The sequence below is a fragment of the Puma concolor genome, chromosome B2 (assembly GCF_028749965.1).
Source record: "Puma concolor isolate L17-30 chromosome B2, mPumCon1.1.hap2, whole genome shotgun sequence".
NCBI classification, from domain to species: domain Eukaryota; kingdom Metazoa; phylum Chordata; class Mammalia; order Carnivora; family Felidae; genus Puma; species Puma concolor.
In genome coordinates, this window is record NC_141671.1 from 2,140,997 (window position 1) to 2,168,958 (window position 27,962).

A 27,962-nucleotide genomic window follows, 5' to 3' on the forward strand; every position below is an offset into this window, starting at 1 on the left:
AAAAAAAAAAAGTAGAAAAACCTAAATAAACCAATCCTAAAGGAAATAATTGAAAAAGCTACCAAAGAATCATCTCCAGAAAGGCTCAATTCTGTAATATTTTAATTTTTAAAAAGTATTTACCACATGTGTATGATGAATTCTAATGTTTTCATCTGGAATATACAGAGTAGAAAGGTGAGAATCACTCCCTTTTCATGACCTAAATACACTGTTGATATTTTGTTATTTCCAATTTTTAATATTTTAAGACTGTTTTACATATTATATTTTAAAAATACTTGTATAGGCTGTTTAACATTTAAACATAATAAAAACTTTTCATTTTATTATAAGCCCTTCGTAAGAATAAATCCTATCTACATACTGTTTAAGATAATAAATTGTACCTTACAGAAGAGTTGGGATGCTGACATGAGATACAAGATGCTGGACACAACTGGTGTTCCAACAAATAACAGCCATGATTGTCACAGTTTGCAAAGGACTTTTCATTTTGCCACATCATTTATTTAGTATAAAATGGGTACTGCTATCTCACAACGCACTTTTTCCTTTTTAGGAGGAATGGGCAAATCACCCGCTTCCCAGAGAGGCCAAGAATGTCTTCCTTCTCCTGGGGAGAGTCCTTCTGCTTGGCTGGCTTTGCTAAGAAGCTGTAGAACATGGCTTTTCCATAGGACACAGGTGTCCTGTGTCCCATCACCCAGAGGCCCACATAGGGCCCGGGTCGCGGTACAAACCACAGTGAGCTGAGATTGGGTACGGGTCTTTCATTATCAGGGATTTGACCTCCAAGGCATAGAAATGAAGGGTGGATTAATACTGAGGGCTTCAGCCTCCAGGTCTTCCACGTTTTCACTGCCTTTGCTTCCACTTCCTGTTTGCGGTTGGTTTTTCTTGTGTCTCTGACCTTTCTCTTTCCCTGTTCATCCCTGACCCTCCCTTATTCGTAGCTTTTTCTTCCCACTCTCCCATTTGGGCCTCATCCTCTCCCCACTCTCCCATTTGGGCCTCATTCCACGGCCTTGCCGTCCCTGTGGCTTCAGATCTTGAGCTTCTCTCCCTCAGCTGCACCTCTGCTTTGGGCCCTGAGCCTGTTCACTCCAACATTAGTGTTGACTCCCATCAGCATGCTGTTTTCATCTCACAGGAAGAACTAGTCTCCACAGGTCTGGCTAGAAGCCATCACAGTTGACTTTCAATAAGTACCTGTACATTCTGTCTAAGGAAAATTTTACCGTGGCTTTCCTCTACCTTCAGGTGCTCAAGTATACATTTTTAAATTTATTTATTTAAGTAAGCTTCATGCCCAGCGCAGTGCCCAAGAAGGGGCTTGAACTCCCTACCCTGAGATCAAGACCTGAGTGGAGATCAGGAGTCAGATGTCTAACTGACTAAGCCACCCAGGTGCTCCTTAAATCTTTCATAGTAAATCTTCAAGCTTTTGTTAGCAGAAAGCCTTTTCTTCAGAGAAAATCTTCTTGGGGGCCAGCGCCTAAAGCTAAAGGGCAGTGTTTTGGTGGCAAGGTGGTCCTGAGAAGCCCGGAGAGCAGGGCAGGGCTCACACAGGTAGGGGGAGCAGGGGGTGGTCAGGGAGCACAGGTCGCTGTGTGGTAGTGGACTGTGTCCATCTGCAGTGGGTGATAATCTGCTCCAGTCAACTCCTGGCTCGTGGGAAGGTGGCATCTAGTATTGCCACATCATGCGTTTTTGTAAGAGAATCTGGAAAGTCAGATTCGACGTGAAATCTCCAGATTTTTAAAAGTTGAAATAATTTCATGCTATCACAAAACATACTATGTGGGAAAAACGCACATGCAGGCCAAATACAGCGCCCTGGCCTGTTTGACATCTCTGGTGGAAGATATGAAAGGTCACCGGATGTGTGTGATCAACCCTCCTGCTCCATCCCATGGAACCTTCCTACCCACCCAAACGTTTATCCCAAATTACAAAGTGGTTTTTGTATTTATGTTTTTAGTGTAGACAACCGATAGGCTGAGGTCTTTTATCAAGCTAACCAAAAATTCAGGATTTTTAAAAATGTAAATCAAGTAACTCTCAACTCACACTTCAGACAAGATCATCACTCCAACTCCAAAGAAAATAGGGAGGAAAGGAGGCAGGGGAGGGAATAGCAGCATCTCTACCACCCTGGGGACATATCTAACGGATTATAGAGATCTCCTGAGCCCCTGCTTCGAGGAGGAAAGTCTGAGGATGTGGAATGAGCCCCTCCAAGGTCCCAGGTCATCAGACGACATGCTTGTTTGGCAAGCTGTCAGGTGATTGCCTCTTTCAGCCTCCAGAAGTATTTTCAAATGACAGCGGAAACCGCAATGGTGATCACAGAATTCCCTACTTCTCCATCACGGAGACGTCCCTATCTGGCGTTCTGCAGGAAAGTGAGGATGGATAATTCTGCACCTTTGCTGACATCACCAGGGCTTCTCTACAATGTGGATTCGTTGATGTACCAGGAGGTGCGAGCTCCGCCGGAAAGCTTTCCCGCACACGTCACACTCATAGGGCTTCTCCCCAGTGTGGATCCTTCGATGTCCCAGAAGATGGGAGCTATAACTGAACGCCTTTCCGCACACGTCACACTCATAGGGCCTCTCTCCACTGTGGATTCGCTGGTGCCCAACCAGGGCTGAGCTGTGACTGAAGGCCTTTCCACACTCATCACATTCATACGGCTTCTCCCCACTGTGGATCCTGTGGTGATGGAAGAGGCCTGAGCTCTGGCTGAAGCTTTTCCCACACTCGCTGCACTGGTACGGCTTCTCCCCAGTGTGCACGCGCTGGTGCTGAATCAAGTGCGAGCTCAGACAGAAAGCCTTTCCACAGACGTGACACTGGTAGGGCTTCTCTCCCGTGTGGGTCCTCTGGTGCCGAACGAGGCCGGAGCTGTAGTGAAAGGCTTTCCCACACTCACCGCATTGGAAAGGTTTTTCTCCAGTGTGGGTCCTTTGATGCTGAACAAGGTGTGAACTGTAATAAAAGGCTTTTCCACACTCATCACACTGATACGGTTTTAATCGGTTATGTATTCTCTGATGGTCAATAAGTTGGGAACTCTGGATGAAAGTTTTGCCACACACGTTACATGAATAGGGTCTGTCTCCAGTGTGGATTCTCTTATGTCTAATGAGGCTTGAGTTTTGAGTGAATCTTCTCCCACACTCGTCACACTTATATCTTCTCTCGGTTGAAGAATTTCTCTGATATCTCTTTGTCTGTCCTTCATGTTCTTGGGTTTCTTCACAATGAGGGACTTTTCCGTTGATTTGGCCAGGTGACTTTTTTGGAGACTCTGTATCTATGGTAACCTCCTGCTTTTGAATCGATTCTCCTTTCTCAATTCCGATTACGTCATCTGAAACAAAAGGAGAGATTTCAAACATCACTGAAACATACAGGAAGTAAAATTAAACACATCTACTACAAGTACACAGCTTAATTCTACCAACACAATTGTTCCACACCATGTGAGGAAGACAGTGGGGGAAGGCAAAGGAAGAGGGACCAGCAGTGGCTGCACTGGCCAGGCATGGCTTGTGCAGACGGAGATGGTCAGTGGGGCGTAAGTCAACAACAGGAGAGGATCTGAGAGGACAGGGGGTTCCGAGGGAAGGCCAAAGTGGGGTTGAGATGGATGAAGGCACAGGGCTGTGAGAGGAGGGAAGCTGCCAGGGGGCCGGTGCTGATGTGGAGCTGAGAAGCAGCTCCATGCAGGGGGCCCTGAAGGCCCCTGGAGTACTGAAAAATGAGGGGTCAGAGCACAGAAAAGTATCCTATTTCCAAATACGCAGAACAAGCATGTCTGGACATATGGGGCACAATAGGATATTATCATGTGGGGACAGACAGAAACTGATGCGGCCCCAAAGACATGACTACTCTTCTTGCAAAGAGAAACCTGGGAGTCTGCCCTGATGAACATGGATGCAAAAATCCTCAAAAGATATTAGCCAACCGGATCCAACAATACATTAAAAAAAGTATTCACCGTGACCAAGCGGGATTTATACCTGGGATGCAGGGCTGGTTCAATATCCTCAAAACAATTAACGTGACTCGTCACATCAATAAAAGAAATGACAAGAACCATATGATCCTCTCAATACATGCAGAGAAAGCATTTGACAAAATACAGCATCCTTTCTGGATAAAAACCCTCAAGAAAGTAGGGATAGAAGGATCATACCTCGAGATCATAAAAGCCATATATGAAGGACCCAACGTTAATATCATCCAAATGGGAAAAACTGAGAGCTCTCCCCTAAGGTCAGGAACAAGACAGGGATGTCCACTCTTGCCACTGTTATTCAACATAGTATTGGGAGTCTTCGCCTCTGCAATCAGACAACACAAAGAAATAAAACGCATCCAAATCGGCCAGGAGGAGGACAAACTTTCACTCTTCGCAGATGACATGATACTCTATATGGAAAACCCAAAAGATTCCACCAAAACACTGCAAGAGCTGATTCATGAATTCAGCAAAGTTGCAGAATATAAAATCAATGCACAGAAATCGGTTGCATTCCTATACATCAACAATGAAGTGACAGAAAGAGAAATCAAGGAATTGATCCCATTTACAGTTGCACCAAAAACCATAAAATACCTAAGAATAAATCTAACCAAAGAGGTGAAAAAACTATACACTGAAAACTATAGAAAGCTGATGAAAGAAATTGAAGAAGACACAAGGAAATGGAAAAAGATTCCATGCTCCTGGATAGGAAGAACAAATATTGTTAAAATGTCGACACTACCCAAAGCAATCTACATATTCAATGCGATCCCTATCAAAGTAACACCAGCATTCTTCACAGAGCTAGAACAAATAATCCTAAAATTTGTATGGAACCAGAAAAGACCCCGAATAGCCAAAGCGATCTTGAAAAAGAAAACCAAAGCAGGAAGCATCATAATCCCAGACTTCAAGCTCTACTACAAAGCTGTAATCATCAAGACAGTATGGTACTGGCACAAGAACAGACACTCAGATCAGTGGAATAGAATAGAGAACACAGAAATGGACCCACAAACGTATGGCCAACTAATCTTTGACAAAGCAGGAAAGACTATCCAATGGAATAAAGACAGTCTCTTCAGCAAGTGGTGCTGGGAAAACTGGACAGTGACATGCAGAAGAATGAACCTGGACCACTTTCTTACACCATACACAAAAATAAACTCAAAGTGGATGAAAGACCTCAATGAAAGACAGGAAGCCATCAAAATCCTCGAGGAGAAAGCAGGCAAAAACCTCTTGGATCTTGCCCACAGCAAATTCTTACTCAACATGTCTCCAGAGGCAAGGGAAACAAAAGCAAAAATGAACTATTGGGACCTCATCAAAATAAAAATCTTCTGCACAGCGAAGGAAACAATCAGCAAAACTAAAAGGCCACCGACAGAATGGGAGAAGATATTTGCAAAAGGCATATCAGCTAAAGGGTTAGTATCCAAAATCTACAAAGAATTTATCAAACTGAGCACCCAAAAAACAAATAATCCAGTGAAGAAAAGGGCAAAAGACATGAATAGCCACTTTTCCAAAGAAGACATCCAGATGGCCAACCAACACATGAAAAAATGTTCAACATCACTCATCATCAGGGAAATACAAATCAAAACCACAATGAGATACCACCTGACACCTGTCAGAACGGCTAACATTAACAACTCAGGCAACAACAGATGTTGGCGAGGATGTGGAGAAAGAATATCTTTTGCACCGTTGATCGGATTGCAAACTGGTGCAGCCACTCTGGAAAACAGTATAGAGGTTACTCAAAATATTTAAAATAGAACTACCCTAAGACCCAGCAATTGCACTACCAGGTATTTATCCAAGGGATACAGGTGTGCTGTTTCGAAGGGACACATACATTCCAATGTTTAGAGCAGCACTATCAACAATAGCCAAAGTATGGAAAGAGCCCAAATGTCCTTCGATGGATGAATGGATAAAGAAAATGTGGTATGTATATACAATGGAGTATTACTCGGCAATCAAAAAGAATGAAATCTTGCCATTTGCGACTACGTGGATAGAACTGGAGGGTATTATGCTAAGTGAAATTAGTCAGTCAGAGAAAGACAAAAATCATATGACTTCACTCATATGAGGACTTTAAGAGACAAATCAGATGAACATAAGGGAAGGGAAATAAAAATAATATAAAAACAGGGAGGGGGACAAAAGAGACTCATAAATATGGAGAACAAACTGAGGGTTGCTGGAGGGGTTGTGGGAGGGGGGATGGGCTAAATGGGTAAGGGGCATTAAGGAACCTACTGAAATCATTGCTTCACTATATACTAACTAATTTGGATGTAAATTTTAAAAAAATAAAAATGAAGTTAAATTAAAAAAAACAAAACAAAAAGAAAACCCAAAAACCTGGGAGTCTGTCAAACCTGAAGCTCCGCTCTGTGGGTCATTTGAGATGCCCCAGGTAAATAGTCACCAACACAGAGAAGGGTCTTTTAACAGACCTAGACTCTCCCACCGTCCTGACCCAGGGAAGGCATGCTCCCATAACTGCCCTGCCTGTGTCTCCTACAGACGTGCCTCGAGCAGCATCCCAATGACCACACTCCTCCAGGGTGGGAGATGTGGCCACTTCCTCAGTGGTTGACAGTTTCTGGAAAACAGTGAGACTGTCCCACTCAAGGCAGATTCTCTGTGAAAGTAACCCCATTTTAGGACCCAGAGTGAAGGGCAGACCTAACCCTAGGCAGAGGCACTGGCCAAATGTGCCCAAATGGGTCAGCTAAGGAGACTCTGGGAGCAGGGTGGGAAGGAGCCAAGGTCTAACAGTAGATGTGAGATCTCTCACTGGCCCCCTGCTGAGGAGGGTGACAGCCGTCATGGGGGTCAGGGCATCCACGTATGAAGGGCAAAAACCCAGAGATGAGGTGGAGCAGAGAAGCAAGCTGCCCAGAGTGATAGGAGCCTTTCCCGGGCCTCCTTTTAGGACCAGGGCCTGCGATCATTACTCACCAGACCACCCTGCCACACGGGTGACAAAACAAAAATCTCATGTCACTGGTTATATGTGGTTATCGTAAAGTTTTGGGGCACTTTAAAACCTTATGTTACATCTACCTTAGATACATCTGTGTGCAGAATTCAAAGGAAAATTACACAAAGTACACATTTATGCAAGAACATGGTCTTTTAAAGCCATAAGCAAATATAAAATGTACTCTAGATGAGATCTAAAACATCACTGCACATATAATAGAACTAAAATTCATATCAGCATGAGAAGAAAACTTACGGATTATTATTAAAAAGCATAGCATAGGTGGGGCACCTGAGTGGCTCAGTCGGTTAAGCATCTAATTTCAGCTCAGGTCATGATCTCACAGTTCATGAGTTTGAGTCCTGCATTGGGCTCTGTGCTGACAGCTCAGAGCCTGGAACCTGCTTTGGATTCTGTGTCTTCCTCTCTCTCTGCCCCACCCCTGCTTACGTTCTCTTTCTGTCTCTCAAAAAAGAATAAACGCCAAAACAAATAAAGAAGGAAAAGAAAAAGCATAGTACAGAAACATAATTTCTAACCCACTAAAAAAGGTTGGGGAAAATGGTGTGCTTTTTAGTCAGGACAACACAGCGACTTCACACTTCAGCTTCACATACATGGAGTGATAAAAATGAAAATTACTCTAAAACAAGTCTGTGCTAAAAAGACAAGACAAACATCTCTGTGGACCAGAAAGGGAACAAAACCACAGAATGGTAGCTACAATTGAAGCCATGGGCCAGGTTCTAGCTCAAAGCTCATGCCAGAGTCTGGGTGGGACACAGACACACACACAAGCACATGGACAGCACGGCGACCAACAACCCTGTGGGGACACCTGTGATGACACTGATGGTCTGTGTTTCCCCGCATGACACTGGAGCCCCGGTTCTGGGGTGGGAGTGGGGCACAGGTAATGAGAGAATTGCTAAGGAAGGGGAGGGCGTGAAGCAGATCGGAAGGAACTCAAAATGGACCCAGACATGAAAATTTCAAAACATGAATGCAATGCTAGGAAAGATGATTAACAAAGTCATCACTTGGAACATGAATTCAACCCAGATGAAATTATTCTCATCAAAAATCCTGAAAAGATTAAAGATCCCTAAAACAGATAACTGATGTCATAGTATCCACATCACATAAACACAGAGTTAGGAAATAAAATCAGCAAAAATGGAACAAGAGTAGACAGTATAAAAACTGGATAGAGATTTTAAAAGTGGATAAACCAGAGTCCGAGAGAATAAACTGGAACATAACAGCACTCCCCTGGGATGTACCACAGAGACAAAGACATAATATATGTGAAACAGCAGTTAAGCAAAATGAACAGATGATAAATAGGTCCTAACCAGTGTGTTCTGGGAGTTCCAGAAGAAAATACGTAAGGAATAAAACAAAAACAAAAACCCACATTATTTAAAGAACTGATAGCGGAGAATTTTCCAGAACTGAAGAAAAACAAGGGTCCTTAGAGCAACAGGGCATTTATGGGCAAAGGAAGATGAGTAAAAATAAAACCCTAACAGGACACACTTTTTAGTGACACTTCATCTTATACAGGTTAAGAGTAAATGTAAACACTACTAATAAGAAAAGATGGAATTCCTAAAAATGTTACAAAAGCATTCAGACTGACAGAAGCCTTTCACTAGCAAATTACAGCAGTTAGAAGAGTAGCTGCTAGAAGCGGCAGGACCAGCAGTACCTTCAAAACCTGAGGAAAAAACCTGTCATTCTGAATTTTACTCTAGCTAAACTGGGATTAGAAAGGGAGGGCCAAATTAGGGTGTTTTCAGATAAGCAAAGACTAAGCCTACACACAAAGCACCTGAAGTAGTTATTAAAGAACGAACTTCAGGAAGACCGAACCCACAGGAAAGGTATACGAGGGAATGTTGCCTCGATAGCTGATATGTCAGGAAATCTCATAAACTTCCTATGAAAAAAACTGATTTCGCATTTTATTTTTAAAGTTGACTTTTGTTTATTTTGGAGATAGAGGGTGAGTGGCGGGAGGGGCAGAGAGAGAGGGAGGCAGATTCCCAAGCAGGCTTGAAGTGGGGCTGGAACTCAGCAACAGTGAGATGATGACCCGAGTCGAAATCAAGATTTGGCCGTTTAACCGACTGAGCCACCCAGGTGCCCCTGATTTCACATTTTAAAACGACACTGGTTTTGGGGTGCCTGGGTGGCTCAGTCGGTTAAATGTCCGACTTCATTTCGGCTCAGGTCATGATCTCACGGTTCATGAGTTCAAGCCCTATGTCAGGGTCGGCACTGACAGTGTGGAGCCTGCTGGAGATTCTCTCACTCTCTGCCCCTCCCCCATGCTCTCTCTTTCTCTCAAAATCAATAAGCAAACACTAAAAACAAGTCACGTGCTCTCAATGTTTAATTAATCCCATGGGAGGTTTTCCAAAGTGGTCTAAGGGATGTACACCGATACTGACTTTGTTGCTATCAGACTTCTTTACAGAAACTTAAAGACATGGTTTATTCAAGAAACTGTGCTCCTTAGCAGAACTTAGAATTCAGGTGACTACAGCCATTTACTTTCCAGGAGCTGTGTGATCAGATGGCCCACACTATCCCAACATCTACAGTGGCTGTACTGAAGTGTGCAGTTTTGTATTGTTTTAAAAATTATTCTGGGGCGCCTGGGTGGCGCAGTCAGTTAAGCGTCCGACTTCAGCCAGGTCACGATCTCGCGGTCCGGGAGTTCGAGCCCCGTGTGGGGCTCTGGGCTGATGGCTCAGAGCCTGGAGCCTGTTTCCGATTCTGTGTCTCCCTCTCTCTCTGCCCCTCGCCCGCTCATGCTCTGTCTCTCTCTGTCCCAAAAATAAACGTTGAAAAAAAAAATTATTCTGACTTCACATGCCATTTGTAGATTGTACGTACCACACTTAGAGTTTAAATTACCAAATTTTGAAACTGCCCAAGGACTTAAAACTTCTGAATATCGAACTTTAACTTCCCCACAGAATAAAACCTAAACTCATCTGTTGAGTGTATCAGCCCCTTCGTGATCCACTGGGTTCTTGACTTTAGCTGGCTACACATGCAAATCACCTGGAGGGTTGGAAAAAAAAAAAAAAAGTCCATGCTCGGGCCTCACCGCAGTCCAACTGAAAGCCAATTTCTGAGGGTGGGGCCCAGGCACTTATATATTTTTAAAGTCATCCAGATGCACAGTGAAGGTTAAAAATGTCTCTGCCTACCTTTTCAGTTTCATTTCCTATAACTTTCCATCTTCCTCATTTTTATACCCCAACAGTACTCAGGAATTAAGAACACGGGTCCTGGAGACAGACTATATTTAAATCACATATCTGCCATTTACTGGCATGATAGTCTGGTGTCATTTTAGGATATAAGCTGCTGGCCCCTCCTACCCAAAAGTCTCCAAGAGCAGCAGTGATCTGCAGGCCTGAATCATTAATCATAATGATCAGCTTATATCTTCAAGAAAAGGACAGGCTCTGTTCAGTTTACAAGAATTTGTTACACATATGGGTAAGATGCCCATTAATTGGCTAATACAATATAGTTTTGACCTTCACACAGCAAGCTTCAGTTCTTTAGGAAAATCCTATGCCAAACACCTTAATTTGGAAAACATGAATTTCATACACTCCTACCTATATGTAAGAAGTACCCTGCATCCTTTAAAAGTCTCCCCTCAGCATAACAAAGAAGACAACAGGGGCGCCTGGGTGGCGCAGTCGGTTAAGTGTCCGACTTCAGCCAGGTCACGATCTCACGGTCCGTGAGTTCGAGCCCCGCGTCGGGCTCTGGGCTGATGGCTCAGAGCCTGGAGCCTGTTTCTGATTCTGTGTCTCCCTCTCTCTCTGCCCCTCCCCCGTTCATGCTCTGTCTCTCTCTGTCCCAAAAATAAATAAACGTTGAAAAAGAAAAAAAAATTTAAAAAACAAACAAACAAACAAAAAAAAACAAAGAAGACAACAACAGAGAAAGCGTAACTCATGTTGTGTAGACACTATTTCTAACAATGACACTCCATTTTCCCTTGGGAAGAGCGGGCGTCACTTCCACCCATCAGATGTACGAATGCTCCAACTCTGAACCCTGGATTCCTTGTTCTAGCCAGGAGAGGAGTGAGAGCAACTCTATTGTCTTTCCAGCACCTCCCAGGGCTTTAGGACAAGTGACCTCTCTTCATCCCTCCCTTCCTTCCATCACCATTCAAAACTGTCCTACTTTTGGCCCTCACAATGTTGACTTAAGCTACAGCAAGTCTTCAAAGTGGTCTTTCTTCTCCTTCTCCAATCTGGCTAATGTCCAGCTTACGCAGCACCAGTTAGTTCCTAATCAAAAACCAAAAAAGAGAGCAAGCGGGCGAGGAATACACAATTTCTCAGGCTCTCACTTTGTTCTGACCACCTTGTTGGCACTGCTCCTCTCAGCCAAGGAGCGGATCTCTGATCCTGTGTTATCCCTCTGCTTGGACTTCATCGCTCACCTTTACTGAGCATTGCCTAGGGCTGGGATTCTCGCAGGACCCAGAGGTGGGTCTTACACACAGTAAAGTTAAAGATGTATGGACTCCTTACCTGGTCCCACACAGCCCTGTGTTCTGGCCCCTGACAGCCTTCTCTCTGCTCTTCTGTCTCTTCACGTTCCAGTCACTCTGGCCTTCTTTCAAACCCATTTCTTTCCCACTTGGTTTTGCACATGCTGTTAGGCCTGCCTTGCTTTTCCGTCTATGGCTAGTTTCTACTTTTAGGATTTAGCTCCCATATTACTTCCTCAAAAAGGCTTTCTCTACCTTCTTCCCCCATATGCAGTCTGTTATGGTACATTCATTTGTGTGTTTATTTAATGCCTCTGTCACCAAACTATTGTAAGATCCGTGAAAGCCAGAATCACGTCTGCTTTGTTCACTATACCTACCGCCTTGCATGGTGCCCAGCACGTAATAAGTATTCGACATGTATTTATTGAATGATGAATGATTCTAAGGTCTCCAGGGGAGCCATATGCCCCAAGTGTCAACACTAACCACAGTCCTGTTGGTGTTGAGGGTCCTGAGATTCACCCTTAAGCTGGATCTCCATGGGTTGAGGCTGGAGATACGTTGCTTCCTTAGCTGGATCCAGGGGCACCGATGTCTCAGAAAGCACTTCCTGTGCACAGGTCTGGGTTGAAACCTGAGAACAAGCAGGCTTGTCTGGGCATCTGAAGGGCCCACAGTGTACATGATCCCAAGAGCCCACAAAGGATCAGCCTGATGCCCGCACCCAACCATCCCCGCACTGAGCACAGTCCCTTTTTCTACCTGCTGGCCTGGTTCATCCAGTTCCTTCTCCAGATCCTCCAGCACAGCCACGGCCTGCTCCCCGCTCTCCGGGTGATGCTCCCGCACCCAGGCCTGGAGCTCCTCGGGCAGGATGGTCAGGAACTGCTCCAGCACCACCAAGTCCAACATCTGCTCCTTGGTGCGTATCTCAGGCCTTAACCACTCACAGCAGAACACCCAGAGCTGGCTCAAGGCCTCACGGGGCCCAGGGGTCTCCTTGTAGCAGAACTGTCGGAAGCGCTGGCGGAATACCTCCTGGTGGTTTGGGCTGCTCCACTGTGGGCCAGTCGCCTGAACCTTGGCAGGCCATTTTTTGTTGTTTACTCTGAAGAGTCCCTCTGACTCCTCAGGAGGCCGTAGAAGGCGTACTCCAGCCATTCCAGCTCCGATGGTCAGGGGCGGGCAACAAGTGTGTTACCTTTCAGGACACACTCCTGAGGTTACAAAAACCACTGTTAAGAAGATAGACACACATGCACACACACGCACACGCTCATTGATTAAATACATGACTCACTAAGTCTAAAGTTTCTGTTCAGAAGAGAAAGAAGGCTCCACCCAAAATTAAAGAGAATTGAAAAAATATGTTTAAAATAATTCAAACCTTTTTCCAAACATAAGGAATGTTTGTCAAACAGCATTTTTGATAATACTGAGAATATTGTTGGATCTCTGCTTTCCAAAAATAACGCCAAAATAATTGGTAATACCAAACTGAATTTATTGCTATGAGTGCTAGCACTACCTTGGCAGAGTCTTAGTAAATCTCCCAGGGAGGAAGGCAAAGTCAGGATTTTTATGAGGTTTCGGGAGTGTAAGGCACATCTCCTGAGGCAGGATAAAGATTGGGCAAGGATCATGACACGACAGTTTAGAGGTGGATACAACAAGGTGAAAGTTTTGAGTTGAGGGTTTCAAAAAGTCTGGATCTTTTCCATTGAAAGCTGAGAGTCTGATACTCATTTAAGTGGATTTTTTGAGGGGTCATTTCTTGAAGTAAATACTATTATTTGCGACTTTATCTTATAGGGCAAGAATTTCCTGGAATAGTAATGTCATGTTGATAAAGACAGAATGAAAGTGTCACATCTAGTGAAGACAAATGAATAGTAAAATCACCTTAACGCAGGCAGTAGGCTGTGTGGGTGCAGATGGTTTGTTTTCCACGTGGTGGCAGGGCCTGTGCGTTTAAGCGAACGTGGACTAATTCACGGGCACGGTGGGCAGTGGTGAAGGACCTGGGCTTGAATCCTGTCGTGTTCTCTTATGCGTATGGCTTAATCTCTCTAAACCTGTATTTCGCCCTCTGTAAACATATCTTACCTTTTTTTTAACGTATTATTTTGGAATACTTTTAAAGAAAATTTCCCAAAATGGAACAGAAAAGTCCCTGCACCTTCACCCAGCTTCCCCTAGTTAACATCTTACACAACCACGGCCCGGTAACAACAGGACAACGTGGGTAGGGTGGTTTGGAGCGCGTACGGCCGGCAGCAACTCGGAGCCTGGCCCCCGGTGAGTCCTCGGTGAGAGCCACAGTCCGGGCGGTGAGCGGGTCCTCTCGGGAGCCCCGCCCCGCGCAGCCCCGCCCCGCTCTCTGGGCACAGGGCTGAGGCCCACAAGGAGGCCTTCTGTCGCCTGCCGAACACCTGCCCCACTGGGCATCCTTTACACCCTTCCCACCTCCCCCGCCCTAACGATGGATTTTGGGGGTTCTCCGTTGTAGGGATCATTCAGAATAAAGGACACAGGGACTTCTAGGAGTTGACACCTTCCGAAGAGGAAGATCCCGCGGGGAGCTGAGCAGCCGGACCGCAAACACTTTTCCCGTCACCCGGCCGCCCGGCCCCGCCGGCACCGCGTCCACGAGCAACCGCAGCGGTCCCCTCAGGCCAGGGTGGTCCTCACAGACCCTGCCGGGCAGGGGGAATCTTCCCTACCCCCCCCTTGCCGACCTGGGAGTCCCCGGTCGCGGTACGGCGCTCTCCGGACGCGAGTCTTAACCGGGCCGGGGGAAGGCGGCCGTGCCGCCGGCAGCTGTGCGCTCGCGAATCCCACCCGGCCGGCGTCGCTTCCGGCGGCCCCCGACCGGCCGCGCACGCCTGCGGCGGCGGCGACCACTCCCGACGCTGAGGCGGGGAGCAGGAGAGCCGGGGTGTTGCGGGGCCGGAACGTGAGGGGGCGGGGCGCCGGGACGTGAGGGGCGGGGCGTCGGGGCGCGAGGGGGCGGGACGTGAGGTGCCGGTGCATGAAGGGGCGGGGCGCCGGGAGGTGACGGAGTGGATCCTGGAGGCAGGGCGCGGCCCTCTGGCACTTGCAGGGGCGGGGAGCCGGCAGCCCGCCCGGGAGGTTGGGGCCTGTGGGAATTTGCTTCGTGACCCTCCCGGTGTTAAGGGGATCGAGCGCCGCCGCCTCGCCCTCCCGGGAGCCTGCCTCCCCGGCCGCGTCCTCTGCTCTCCGAGCCGAGTGCTGTGAACGTTGACACACCTCCCAGGCAGACACTTGGCTCAGCAGCAGGACGGCCGTCGGAGGGGAAGCTGAGGGGCTTCCTCAGCGTGCGGAGCGCTGTCGTGCGTCTTGCTCGCGGCGTGGGGACCTGCTCGAGCCGCCCGGTGTGGCCTGCACGCGAGGGACTCCGCTCCGCGCTGGGTTCCCTACCGTGTGGCCGCGCTCGGTGCCGCACAGCCGGAGACCCCTGTGCTCGCGTTAAAGAGACGTGATTTCTGGACTTACAGTACGTACTGACATTTCAAGATAAAACCGCTACAGGGCCCTTTGAAGTGTGTTGGGTAGAACTGAATGCCCAGACGGTGTAGTGTTGCTGCGAGCTGCTCAGTACCAGTTATGTGCCAGGAAGACAGGGTTACACGAGGGCTCTCGGCCTAAGCTTGGTCGGCCCAGTGCTCAACAGCTTCTGGTAGGGGGTCGGAATCCCGAGTTCTCCGACTATTAGTTAAACTAAACTCACTGCCTCTACACACTGGAGGTGATAGTACTTCATACCGCATTGCGATTACAACTCTTAGTAACTTGACGTTTTTATACGGACTGCAGTAAAAATCGCTTAGGAACTGAATTTCTTACCTCTAGGTAAGAATCCTTACTGCCCTGTTCTAGGCAGTGAGCTCCTTGAGGCTATGCTCATTTTTGTGTTACTGAGCTTCTGCAGAAGGGGAGTTCATTTGTTCCAGGGGTTTTAACCCCTGGGTGACTGGTACAGAGAATGAATGACACAGACACTACAAAAGGGTTAAGAAAATCGGAATCCCAGGCAGAAAACAGGGTGCTGGAAAAATTTAACAGATGTTGGGCTGCAGCTAATACAAAAAGCTTCCACTTTGGAGGTTAAGTTGGTGGGTGGAGTGGGAGGCAGAGAAGCACCTAGGTGCTTTTGCTAAAGGACTAGCAGAGAACCTGCCTAAAAGGGAACAAATGAATAGGACTTCAGTGTTGAGCAGGCAAACATAGATGATCTGTGACAAAGCAGTCGCCCTTGTAAGAACTGAGATATATTGAAAACATGGTTATGACTGAACTGAAAACTGATGGCATTAACAGGGGGGCTGGTGTTGAGGGTATTCCAGAGCTTGAGATGTGTGAGAATGAGCACCTGCCCTGGTGGGGAAAGAGGTTAGAGAAGGAAAGCACATCTCCTCTGGCTTTCTCTCTCAGCAATTCTAAATCCTCTGTGCCTGAGCCAGTTGCTGCAAGACAGAGAACTGTTAGCTGGGGTTTGATTGCTTTTCTTTGATTTTGCTTTCTTCCTTTTAAATTCTGTTCTCTTTCTTATCTGGTACCCAGTCTGTCCTCACCAAAGACTTTCTCTTCCTGGGGCAGAAGTATTATTTCTGGAAGATTATCAGCATCTAGATGACAGGGATATATCTTAACTTTCCTTTTTATTATCTGCTGAGTTTGTATGCAAATGCTTAACAAATAGGTTTTTAGTTGGTTGGTTGATATTAAAGCCTGAAAAATTTGAGGACATTGTGGAGGGAAAAGGTAGGAAAAGCTATCTGTATAGCTTTACAAAAGCATTACCTAAGCCTGAGAACAAGATTTTATTTTGTGGTGTTGTAATGAAGTCTTATACAAAACTAGGGTATGTGACAATTGTATCTGGGAAATGTTAAGTCTTCTCTGCATTAGGAATTCTCCCAAAAGATTCAGAAGAATATTTCTGAACCACAGATCCATTCAAGATCATGATGGCTAAGGAGTTAAAGGGGTTAGTAACCTTGACCCCTAAGATACAGTCTCCAAAAGCCAACTAACCCCTATTAATAAAAGAAGGGGGCCAGACTAGGGTGCAAGAATCCTGGCAACAATGGAGTAAGTCTATTGACCAGAACTTTTGCCAGTGCGCTAGGTAGTAATGTTAGTGGGAAATGAATGCCTGGGCCCCTGAGTCAACTCCAGGAACTTTGCTGTTAGTGGCTGTAGTTCAAGATACACATTAAGGAGCAGATTCTAAAGGTGCTGCTGCTTAAGTAGTTCTTGACCATCCTGTCCAAAGAGCTCCAAGCCTGTGTGCACAAGAAGCATCCACAGTGTGGAGGAAATGGGTGTACTAGGAAGTTTTAGGGAAGGAGTTTGACGTTCTAGACACCGGATAAGAAAAGAGCTATAATCTGGGTAGGACAGTTGACGATGGTGGTGAGGGAACAAGGGTGCAAAACTGGAATGAGTAGATCGTTACTGAGCTAAAACCTCTGTGGCTCCAAGTCTGTCTCTTACTCTTTGCCATCTGCTTTCCTGCACTTGGGCTTCAGGTTCCTGGGTCTGCTGTTCTGTGTCCCTTGGTTACACTACTTGTGATGTATTTTCTGAAGTGCTATTTCCAATTCCCAGTGGGGTTCCCTCACAAGCTCAACTGGATCCAATTTTCTCCAGGTCCTACCTTATTGCCTTAGACAGGAAATGTCTTTTATTTTTTTTTTTTAATTTTTTTTTTCAACGTTTATTTATTTTTGGGACAGAGAGAGACAGAGCATGAACGGGGGAGGGGCAGAGAGAGAGGGAGACACAGAATTGGAAACAGGCTCCAGGCTCTGAGCCATCAGCCCAGAGCCTGACGCGGGGCTCGAACTCACGGACCGCGAGATCGTGACCTGGCTGAAGTCGGACGCTTAACCGACTGCGCCACCCAGGCGCCCCAAGGAAATGTCTTTTAAAGAGAAGAGTGGACCACAAGTCTTAGAGTTTCCAACTCTGGCTTATGGAAAGCCAACTATGCCACGAATCTCAGAGATTCAGTGTGCTACCAGAAAGGGATAAGAGCAGAATTCACCTTTGGCCAGAGCATCTCTCCAGAGTACTTCTGACACCCATTTTTTATTTGTCTAAGGTGTAGTCAGGAAGTAAAACAATGGATACTTTTATTCTGGCCTGGGGTGGTCAGTGAAGGTTTCATGGGAGTCATTGAACGTTAAATGGACAGTGGGTGGGCCTTAGAACAGGGAAGGAGAATCATCTAGGGAGCAAGAACTTAGAAAATTGAGTGATCTGTGTATGTCCTCCATAAAACTTACTAAAATGTAACGGAAACACTTAAGTAAACTCCTCAGCCTTAATGAGACTTATTGAATCAGCAGAGAATAGTAATAGCTTATTGAAATGTGGAAACTGGACTCTCTCACTGGCTTAATAACTTCTCACACTCTAGTGTTAAGGTATTTGTGACTCTGTTAAATGAGAAATGGAGACATGGATGCTTGAAGTCCCTTGTGCTGACTTGAAATGTTGAGGATATCCTGTATTTAGTACATTCCCAAATCACTGTAGATCTGGCTCTATCCCCCAGATTTCTATTGGAGCATATTATTATTTTAAAAATTTATTTATTGATTTTTTTAAATTTAAATTCAAGTTAGTTAACATACAGTGTAGTCTTGCCTTCAGGAGTAGAAGTCAGTGATTCATCTCTTACATATGACACCCAATGCTCACCCCAAAAATGCCCTCCTTAATGCCCATCACCCATTTAACCCATCCCCCAACCCTCTTCCTCCAGCAATCCTGTTTGTTCTCTGTATTTAAGAGTCTCTTATGGTTTGCCTCCTTTTTTATCTTATTTTTCCTTCCCTTCTCCTATGTTCATCTGTTGTGTTTCTCAGATTCCACGAGTGAAATCATATTTGTCTTTCTCTTATTTCGCGTAGAATACCCTCTAGCTCCATCCACGTTGTTGCAAATGCAAGACTTCATTCTTTTTCATCGCCTGGTAGTATTCCATTGTGTATATATATACACACCACATCTTCTTTATCCATTCATCAGTTGATGGGCATTTGGGCTCTTTCCATAATTTGGCTATTGTTGATAATGCTGCTATAAACATTGGGTGCATGTTTCCCTCTGAACCAGCACTCCTGTATCCTTTGGATAAATAACTATAGTACAACTGCTGGGTCGTAGGGTAGTTCTAGTTTTAATCTTTTGAGGAACCTCCATTCTGTTTTCCAGGGTGGCTGCACCAGTTTGCATTCCCACCAATAGTGCAAAAGGGTTCCCCTTTCTCCATATCCTCACCAACACCTATTGTTTCCTGAGTTGTTAATTTTAGCCATTCTGATGGGTGTGAGGTGATATCTCATTTTGGTTTTGATTTGTATTTCCCTGATGATGGGTGATGTTGAGCATTTTTTCATGTGTCAGTTGGCCATCTGGATGTCTTCTTTGGGAAATTGTCTATTCATGTCTTCTGCCCATTTCCTCACTGGACTAGGTTTTTTGGGTGTTGAGTTTGGTAAGTTCTTTAAAGTTTATTTATTTATTTTGAGAGAGAGAGAGTGAGAGAGAGAGAGAGCACGCATGTGTGCGCTAGCATGAGTAAGGGAGGGACAGAGAGGGAGACAGAATCCCTAGCAGGCTCTACACTGTCAGTGTGGAGCCCAATGTGGCTCTTGAACTCATGAACCTTGAGATCACGACCTGAGCCGAAACCAAGAGCCAGATGCTTAACCAACTGAGCCACCTAGGTGACCCTATTGGAGCATGTTATCATCAATGGCTGTTGTCCCCACTTTTTCCAGTTCATGGTCTCTCCCTCCTCAGTCCCTCTAATAATGTTTCACTGATTCTTGGTGATGGATTTACTCTAACACTTCATAGCTCTCGCTAATTCTCTCCTATTTGTGTTCATTCAACTTCCAATTCCACATTTTCCTTTGATTCTCTTCTCATTCTTTTCTCATCCGTATAATGGGTAGAATAATCTAGTAAAGAAATAGGATTTGGGGTCAGAATATCTGGTACTGGGGTCTGTGACTTAGCAGATATTTTAGGGACAATGCACCAGCAGACAATGCTCTTTATTCTTTCTGTAAAGATTCCTAGTGTGGTCATTTCTTCTCCACGGTTATTGCTATGTAACAAATTACCCCAAAATGTACCATCTTAACACAAACCCCTGATTTCTGTGGGTCAGGAATTTGAAGGGGCTTAGCAGAATGTTCTGGTTCAGGGTATTCTCAAGAGGTGAGGATTCTCAAAGGGTATTCTCAAAAGGTGCCTAGATGGCTCAGTTGGTTGAGCGTCTGACTTTGGCTTAGGTCGTGATCTCATTGTTCGTGAGTCTGAGCCCTGCATGGGGCTCACTGCTGTCAGCATGGAGCCCGCTTTGGATCCTGGGATCCTCTGTCTCCCTCTCTCTTACCCACTCACCTTTTCTCTCAAAAATAAATAAACATTAAAAAATAGAAGAGGTAGCAGTCAAGATGTTGGCTGGGCTGCAGTTATCTGAAGAAATCTAAGGATTTGCTTTCAAGTTGCTTCCCTCACATGACTATTGGCAGGATGTCTCAGTTCTTTAACATGTGGACCTCTCCATGGGGTTGCCCGAGTGTCCTCACAGTACGGCAGCTAGTTTCTCCCAAAATGAGTGATCTAAGAGAAAGACCAAGGAGGCTGCAGTGCCTCCTATGATCTAGTTTCATACCACCACTTCCACCATATTCTGATTTTTTGGACGTATGTCACTAGATTCAGTCAAGACTCAAGGGGAGGGAAATTAGGCTCCATCTTTCAGATGGAGTTGTGCCAAAGAATTTGTGGCTATATTCTAAATCACTGCAGGTGAGTTTCTTAACCTCTATGAACTTCTGTTTCTTCACCTCTAAATGAGGGATGAAAATAAGATCTACCTTAGAGGAATGAATTATGAGGTGAAATGAAGATATCTTTCAAAAGTGCTTTATATATGGTACAACTCTTTAATGCTCTCATAATTTTACTGTCATTACTGCCAAAAATCTGTTGTTCTCATCTGTGTCCTGGATCTCTGCTGTGTGTTGTCTCCCATAAACTGACCCGGTTACCTGTGCTTGATTTAGGTTAACCCATGGTACCCAGTCTGGGACATGATTAAATCATCCTTTGCTCTTTCCCTTAGGTGTCTCAGATAATAAGTTCTGTCTGTGCAATCTTTTTACTTTAGGTGACAGAAATAGTACCAATAAGAAGTTTGCTCTAAGGAAGCAAATATTTAGAGAAATACATCCACATAGGCAGTACCAGCTAAATAATCTGCAGGGCTAGTGCAAAATGAAAATGTGAGGCCCCTTGTTCAAAAAGCAGGAAAAACATATTGTTAAAGATATTAAATATAAAACCTTTTTGTCTTTACCATCTGCTGTCTTATAACTCACCAGTTGTTTTTTTTAATTTAATGTTATTTAAAGTAAACAAAAATTAAAATTTTGAGTTTTGCTGTTCACCTTAATATTGTACAATGTCAGTTTTATTTACTTTTTAAATTTTCATTTCATTTCATCTCATTTCATTTTGGCTCCATGGCCAACATGGGGCTTAAATTCACTGACCCCAAGATTAAGAGATGTGGGGCACCTAGCTGGTTCAGTCAGTAGAGCATGTGACTCTTGATCTCAGGGTCGTGGGTTTGAGCCCCACATTGGGGGTAGAGATTACTTAAAAAAAAGTCCCGTGCTCTACCAACAGAGCCAGCTAGGCCCCTCCACCCCCCACCCCAGTACAATGCCAGTTTTATTTTTTATTTTATTTTATTTTTTTAACGTTTATTAATTTTTGGGACAGAGAGAGACAGAACATGAACAGGGAAGGGGCAGAGAGAGAGGGAGACACAGAATCGGAAACAGGCTCCAGGCTCTGAGCCATCAGCCCAGAGCCCGACGCGGGGCTCGAACTCACGGACCGTGAGATCGTGACCTGAGCTGAAGTCGGAGGCTTAACCGACTGAGCCACCCAGGCACCCCACAATGCCAGTTTTAAATGCAAGTATAAAAGCATCTGGAATTATCAAATCACACACGATTAATATCTTGTAGCTCCTATGTGCATATGTATTTCAGATCTGTAGTAACACCGTACAAAGGTGACTCCTCGCTTCCTTACAGGCACACATTCTACCAGAACTCTACCTTTAGCTTTGTTTGTTTATTTTATTTTTAAAAATTTTTTTAACGTTTATTTATTTCTGAGACACAGAGTGACAGGGCATGAACGGGGGAGGGTCAGAGAGAGAGAGACACAGAATCTGAAACAGGCTCCAGGCTCTGAGCTGTCAGCACAGAGCCCGACGCGGGGCTCGAACTCACGGACCACGAGATCATGAACTGAGCCGAAGTCAGACGCTTAACCAACCGAGCCACCCAGGTGCCCCATTGTTTGTTTATTTTTGAGAGACATAGAGTGTGAGTGGGGGAGGGGCAGAGAGAGGAGGCACAGAATCTGAAGCAGGTTCCAGGCTCTGAGCTGTCAGCAAAGAGCCCAGTGTGGGGCTCAAAGTCACAAACCCTGAGATTATGACCTGAGCTGAAGTTGGAGGCTTAACTGACTGAGCCCCCCAGGGATCCCTCTACCTTTAGCTTTTGATGAGTAAGGAGGAAGAAAAAGAAAGGGTCATCAGGTTGCTCTCTTCCCTTTTGCTTCCTGCCATCATTTCTAGTAAGCGGCTGCCTAGCCCAGGGAAATAACACAAATAAGAACGCGGTGGGGTTTCTTGTTCCTGTTTCTTAGACCCTGCCATTTGCCAGCATTCTGAATTATAAACAAATTATGGTTCCAGCAAGAAAGTATGGTCTCACCTGTCCGTCAGCACCCCAGCTACTCAGCTGCACATGTAACAGCTTACTTTGTAAATGTAGGGGCAAAGTTTCCCTCCTTCTACAGACGTTCTTTGGCTAGTCTAATAATTAAATTGACATAAGATAGACAAACAGGAGAAAAACTTAATTATGTGCATGTAGGAATCCCAAAGATGAGACCCCTGGGCAATTGAGGTTTATGTGCCATCCCGAGTCAAGGAATGGGCCAGGGACCTGGGACTTCAAAGGGTAGGAGGGTAATTCACAGGGCACTAAGAGCAGATGTTGGTAATCAGACGTTTGCCATGGCATGCAGTTAAGTCTTTCAGATGAAAAAGTTATGTCTGGTAATAGCTCCTTTTCTGGTACAGGCCCCCTATCTAAATTATCTTAGGTAGTTAATGGAGAGGTAAATGATTTTCCTGGTCTTCTGGGTCTTGATTGCCTTTGGCTCAAAAAAATCCACATGCTAAGTGGCGCACTTTGGGGCAGCCTATTCTGCCCCACTTCGTAGTTACTTTGAATCTCACTAACTCCCATGAATCATGGGTCCACTGGAATTTTGTGTTCTTGGGGGATTACAAACGCTACACCTGAATGGGAAGGCAAGACATACGCTCTGCGTAGGTGTATGCATTATTGTTCTGCTTTACTTATAGAACATGAGTTCAAAGATAAAATTTAGAATCTCAAGACTGTGACAACATAGCATATTAAACCAAGCTAAGGACTTTCCGGAAGTAGGACGCTTCTAAGTGCTAGGGCCCTGTGTGACTGCATAGGTATCACACCTTTGAAGCAAGCACTGCATATCTAGGAGACTCCATGGGGAGACTTACAGGGAAGGCAGTTGTGAAGAAGTCTTCCAACATACAGGTGATAAATGTAGGAGAAATTTCTCCTGGAACACAGGACAAAAACCTTGTAACTCTGCTGAGTGTGAGAAAGCCTTTATTCAGCTTTCCCCCCTTTCTGAACATCAGAGAACCCACTTGGGGAAGAAACTGTATCACTGCAGTAAGTGGGAGAAAACCTTTATTCAATGCTTTCATCTTGCTGGTCACTTGAAAATCCATGCTGGAGTGAAGCCCTATAAACATAAAAAATGTAGGGCATGTGGGTGGCTCAGTCCGTTCAGCATTCAACTCTGGATTTTGGCTTAGGTCATGATCTCAAGGTTTGTGAGTTTGAGCCCTGTGTTGGGCTTTGTGCTGACAGTGGGGAGCCTGCTTGGGATTCTCTCTCTCTTTCTCTCTCTTTGCCCCTCCCTGTTCACTCTCTCTCTCAAAAATAAATAAACTTAAAAAGAAATGTAAAGACGGGTGCCTGGGTAGTTCAGTTGGTTTCAGCTCAGGTCATCATCTCACAGTTCATGAATTTGAGCCCCACGTTGGGCTCAGTACTGACAGCTCAGAGCCTGGAGTCTGCTTCAGATTCTGTGTCTCCTTCTCTCTCTCTGCCCCTCCCCCGCTCATGCTCTGTCTCTCAAAAAAAAAAAAAAAAAAAATAATAATAATAATAATGTTAAAAAGAAATGTAAAGAATGTGAGAAAGCTTCCAGTGCAAGCGCTGGCCTTATTCAGTATTAGAGAAACCCTATGAATGTAATAAATGTGGGAAAGCTTTTCAGGTGAGTTCAGCTCTGGTAAAGTCTCAGACTACCCCTGTGCATAAGAAGCTCTAATAATGGGCTATATATTCAGGCAATTTCATTAAGAATTCAGGTCTCTTTCAACAGATAATATGTTTGGAAAAGGACGCTACGGAAAGAAGCATGAGAAAAGCTTCAAGGTCTTTTCCTCTTGACATGGCAATTTTTCCCAATGTCAGACCCTTGTATGGAGATAAATAACTAGTAGTGCAATTGCTGAGTAGTTCTATTTTTAATTTTTTGAGGAACTTCCATACTGTTTTCCAGAGTGACTGCCCCAATTTACATTCCCTCCAACAGTGCATGAGGATTCTCTTTTCTCCACATCCTCACCAACACTTATTATTTCTTGTCTTTTTTTTTTTTTCTTGTCCTTTTGACACCAGTCATTCTCACTGGCATGAGGTAATATCCCATTGTGGTTTTGACTTGCAATTCTCTGATAACTTGTAACTCTTGGTCATCTGTATGTCTTCTTTGGAAAAATGTATGTTTGCCTCCTCTGCCTGTGTTTTATTTTTTAAGGTAGGCTCTGTGCCCAATGTGGGGCTTGAACTTAAGACCCTGAGATCAACAGTCACATGCTCTACCAACTGAGTCAGCCAGGCACCCCATCTGCATTTTAATATTTTCTCCCATTCTGTAGGTACAGAATTATGGGACGAAGTGGGCAAGGAAAGAGACAAATAGAGCGACAATCAAAGAGAGTTGGATTGAATAATGAGAGTAACAATGGGTGTCAAAAGTAGATGATGATGAAAATAAGCAGTAAGTTTGGGGATCGCAGTTGAAAGTGACAAAGAAAAATAATTTGTTTTCTTTTTTTCTTTAAAGTTTATTTACTTATTGGCAGGGTGGGGGGAGCAGGTGCACACAAGCAGCGGAGGGGCAGAGAGAAAGTGACAGAGTATCCCCTCACTGACTGTGCAGAGCCCAATGCAGGGCTTGAACTCACAAACTGTGAGATCATGACCTGAGCCGAATTTGGACACTTTACCAACTGAGCCACCTAGGTGCCCTGAAAAATTTGTTTTTAATTGATGGTCAGGATAAATTCAAATGTACTAGAGGGAACAGGGCCAATAAGGAGATAATACTAAAAAGAGAAATCTAAGATATTTTAGAATCTTTTTTAACTAAAGACAGCAGGGACCAAGGGAAAAACCAAACAAACAGGGTTTGATGAGTCTGAAAGATGAGGCAGATGATGTAGCTGCCATCACAGGGAACAGAAAAGAGGTACAAAATGGCTTCAAAGGATGTGGGAAATTCAGAAAAGGTCATTTTAATACAAAAGAGTGAGTTCTGCTTTACAGAGCAAGTACTAAATGTACAGTAGAGGTTAGGCTATGATTACATATGATGAAAACATAAATAGCTTTAAGTAAAGATAAACTTTATGAGAGCAGCCTGAAAAGGTTGTTCAATGAGGTTAGGAATGCTGTACAGCTTCCTCACGAGTCAGATAATAGGGACGACAGCGTTATGTTATTCCGTATCACGTCCTCTGCTAGTGCTGCCCAAGCTGCAATGCTGTACTTGAGAGGACAGATATTCAGTTGGATTCAGCACCGTGTTTCTGTCTCAGGTGTTCCGAATTGCTTTTCAACCTAGATAGCTGGCACAGTTTTCAGCCACCCTCTCTCAAGATGGATCCTGACGCTTACCTTGTTCATGAATGGCCTGGAAGTCTACATGTTTCTTGGCCTAGAATAGCTGGTGGCTTCTGTGCTGCCTGGTGAGGAAATTCTGAACACACTCCTAGTCCACCTGTCCTGGCTACAACCTGGAAACAATTAAGATATGGTTGGGTTTGTGAAAGACTCAATGAGTGAACCAGAATTAATACCTGATTATAAAGACACCTCAGGGAACAACTCTCTAGGCACAGAATAGAGAAAATTGCACACACAGTCTGTTCCACCTTCAAGAAGCCAGAGAAGATCAGGGGCCTGGGTGGCTCAGTTGGTTAAGAGTCCAACTTCGGCTCAGGTCATGATCTCCCCGGTTCGTGCATTTGCGTCCTCTTGTGGAGCTCTGTGCTGACCAGCCTGGAGCCTGCTTCGGATTCTGTGTCCCCACGCCCTACCCACTCGGGCTGTCTCGAAAAAATGAATAAACGTTGAAAGAAAGAAAGGAAGGAAGGAAGGGAAGGAAGGGAAGGGAAGGGAAGGGAAGGGAAGGGAAGGGAAGGGAAGGGAAGGGAAGGGAAGGGAAGGGAGGAAGGAAGAAAGAAAGAAAAGAATCAAGGTAAGTAACGCAGGCACCAGTAGAAAGAAAGAAAGAAAGAAGGAAGGAAAGAAGGAAGGAAAGAAGGAAAGAAGGAAAGAAAGAAAGGAAGAAAGGAAGGAAGGAAGGAAGAAAGGAAGGAAGGAAGGAAGAAAGGAAGGAAGGAAGGAAGAAAGGAAGAAAGGAAGAAAGGAAGAAAGGAAGAAAGGAAGAAAGGAAGAGAAAGAAGAAAGAAAGAAAGAAAGAAAGAGAGAGAGAGAGAGAGAGAGAGAGAGAGAGAAAGAAAGAAAGAAAGAAAGAATGAAAGAATGAATCAAGGTAAGTAACGCAGGCACCAGTACATGAAAGAAAGAAAGAAAGAAAGAAAGAAAGAAAGAAAGAAAGAAAGAAAGAAAGAATGAAAGAATGAATCAAGGTAAGTAACGCAGGCACCAGTACATGTAGCCTGGTCGAGGGGGCCTGAAGCTCCGCAACCCTGCTCCCATGGCTGTACGGATGCTTGTCTCCCTGGCTGGCTATTCATTTATTTAATCACGCCTGCCGACCTGTTTCGTGGAGCTCTCTCTGCAAAGCCCCCACGGGATCGCCGCTTCCTCCCTGCTGTCTGGCTGATGCTCTAACACCCGGGCCTGGAGCTCCGCGGGCAGGATGGTCAGGCTCTGCTCCTCGGTGGGACATCCGCCACTGCCGCCAGAGGTCCTAGAGTTGGGGCGGAGGCCTCCCAGGGTGCAGGCGTCCCCAGGTAACAGAAACGCCCAAAGTCAGGAGCAGCAGTGGCTACGTCCTGGTTGTTGGGGGTTCTTCCGGCACAGCACACATTCTTGGCTCCAAGCGCGGTCCTGCTCTTTCAGGGTCGGGAGCCACGGCTGCAGCCACTACGGGCTGTCACCGAGTCAACACGTATTACGGCACAGGCTGGAGTATGTGGGAGACTGGCTTTGGGGGTGTTTTTCGGGCTACTCCTGAGGCAAGACGAGTCATTAACGTACACAAATGCGAAAGGCTGCTGAAGGCTTTACTGGGGTTAAAGCTGACCCATCATCTGGAAACCCACCGAGTGAAGCACGGAAATACGAAGTCCGATGGAAAACGGGCGATGCCGGTGAATTCTGACGTCAAACCTGTAATGCGGAGAGAACGTGAAGCTTGACGACAGACGGACTGAAATGAAAATAGCAAACCGAGCACGCTGGGCTCTTCCAGTTCAAGCAAATGCGCGGGTGAGACTTCAGGTCACGACCAGAAAACGACCACACCGAGCGCGGGTCTGAGTGCCCGTGAGAACACGCTCCAGGGCCGCCCCGGGAGCCGCAGCCTCGCACAGCCGGCGCCAGAGGGGAGGCGACACCGGCAGAGGGCCTCCTCGCTCCCTCCCGGGCCTGCCGGGGCGGCGCACCTGCTGCTCCCAAACCGGCGTCTTCCCGGCGCCGCCGCCTTCATCTCGGAACTCCGTTCCTAAACCTCGGCAGCAGCCGGAGAGACGTGAGACCCGGGCGCTGCGGACATCGGCCGGGGCCGCCGGGCCCGCCCTCGGGGAGCGCACCGGCCTCACCGCCACCACACCATCCGGCCGGAAGCGGCGTAGCCACCGAGGGCGGAAGCCGCCGGCTTCCGGCCTCTCTGGGAGACGCTCCTCTCGGTGG

The 27,962-nt window shown here is 45.7% G+C and overlaps 1 protein-coding gene across 7 annotated transcripts; it reads right to left on the reverse strand.

Annotated features, from left to right (window-relative positions):
• Window positions 1-95: 95 nt before the first annotated feature.
• Window positions 96-27,931, reverse strand: LOC112853595 (zinc finger protein 24-like). 7 transcript variants are annotated; one of them, XM_086705741.1, is made up of 5 exons: window positions 26,865-27,931; window positions 25,758-25,876; window positions 12,355-12,809; window positions 12,079-12,226; window positions 96-3,382 (listed from the first exon to the last, which is right to left on the reverse strand). In XM_086705741.1, exons 3-5 carry the CDS (start codon window positions 12,751-12,753, stop codon window positions 2,442-2,444), a joined length of 1,488 nt encoding a protein of 495 aa, XP_086561867.1. In that variant the 5' UTR covers window positions 12,754-12,809; window positions 25,758-25,876; window positions 26,865-27,931; the 3' UTR covers window positions 96-2,441. The 7 variants fall into 7 exon arrangements, 4 of the variants coding, with proteins under 4 accessions (XP_086561867.1, XP_086561868.1, XP_086561870.1 ...); XM_086705742.1 differs by lacking the exon at window positions 26,865-27,931 and having other exon boundaries at window positions 25,758-26,236; XM_086705744.1 differs by lacking the exons at window positions 25,758-25,876; window positions 26,865-27,931 and adding an exon at window positions 14,331-14,539.
• Between the last annotated feature and the right edge of the window lie 31 nt (window positions 27,932-27,962).

What these genes read in the sequence shown, in the direction of transcription:
- LOC112853595 (XM_086705741.1), bottom strand. Translation starts at nt 12,753, where the DNA reads ATGGCTGGAGTACGCCTTCTACGGCCTCCTGAGGAGTCAGAGGGACTC. An exon ending in TGGATGAACCAGGCCAGCAG is followed by an intron (nt 12,227 to 12,354) that starts GTAGAAAAAGGG and finishes GCTTGTTCTCAG; the next exon opens with GTTTCAACCCAGACCTGTGC. An exon ending in TCAACACCAACAGGACTGTG is followed by an intron (nt 3,383 to 12,078) that starts GTTAGTGTTGAC and finishes CTTTTGTTTCAG; the next exon opens with ATGACGTAATCGGAATTGAG.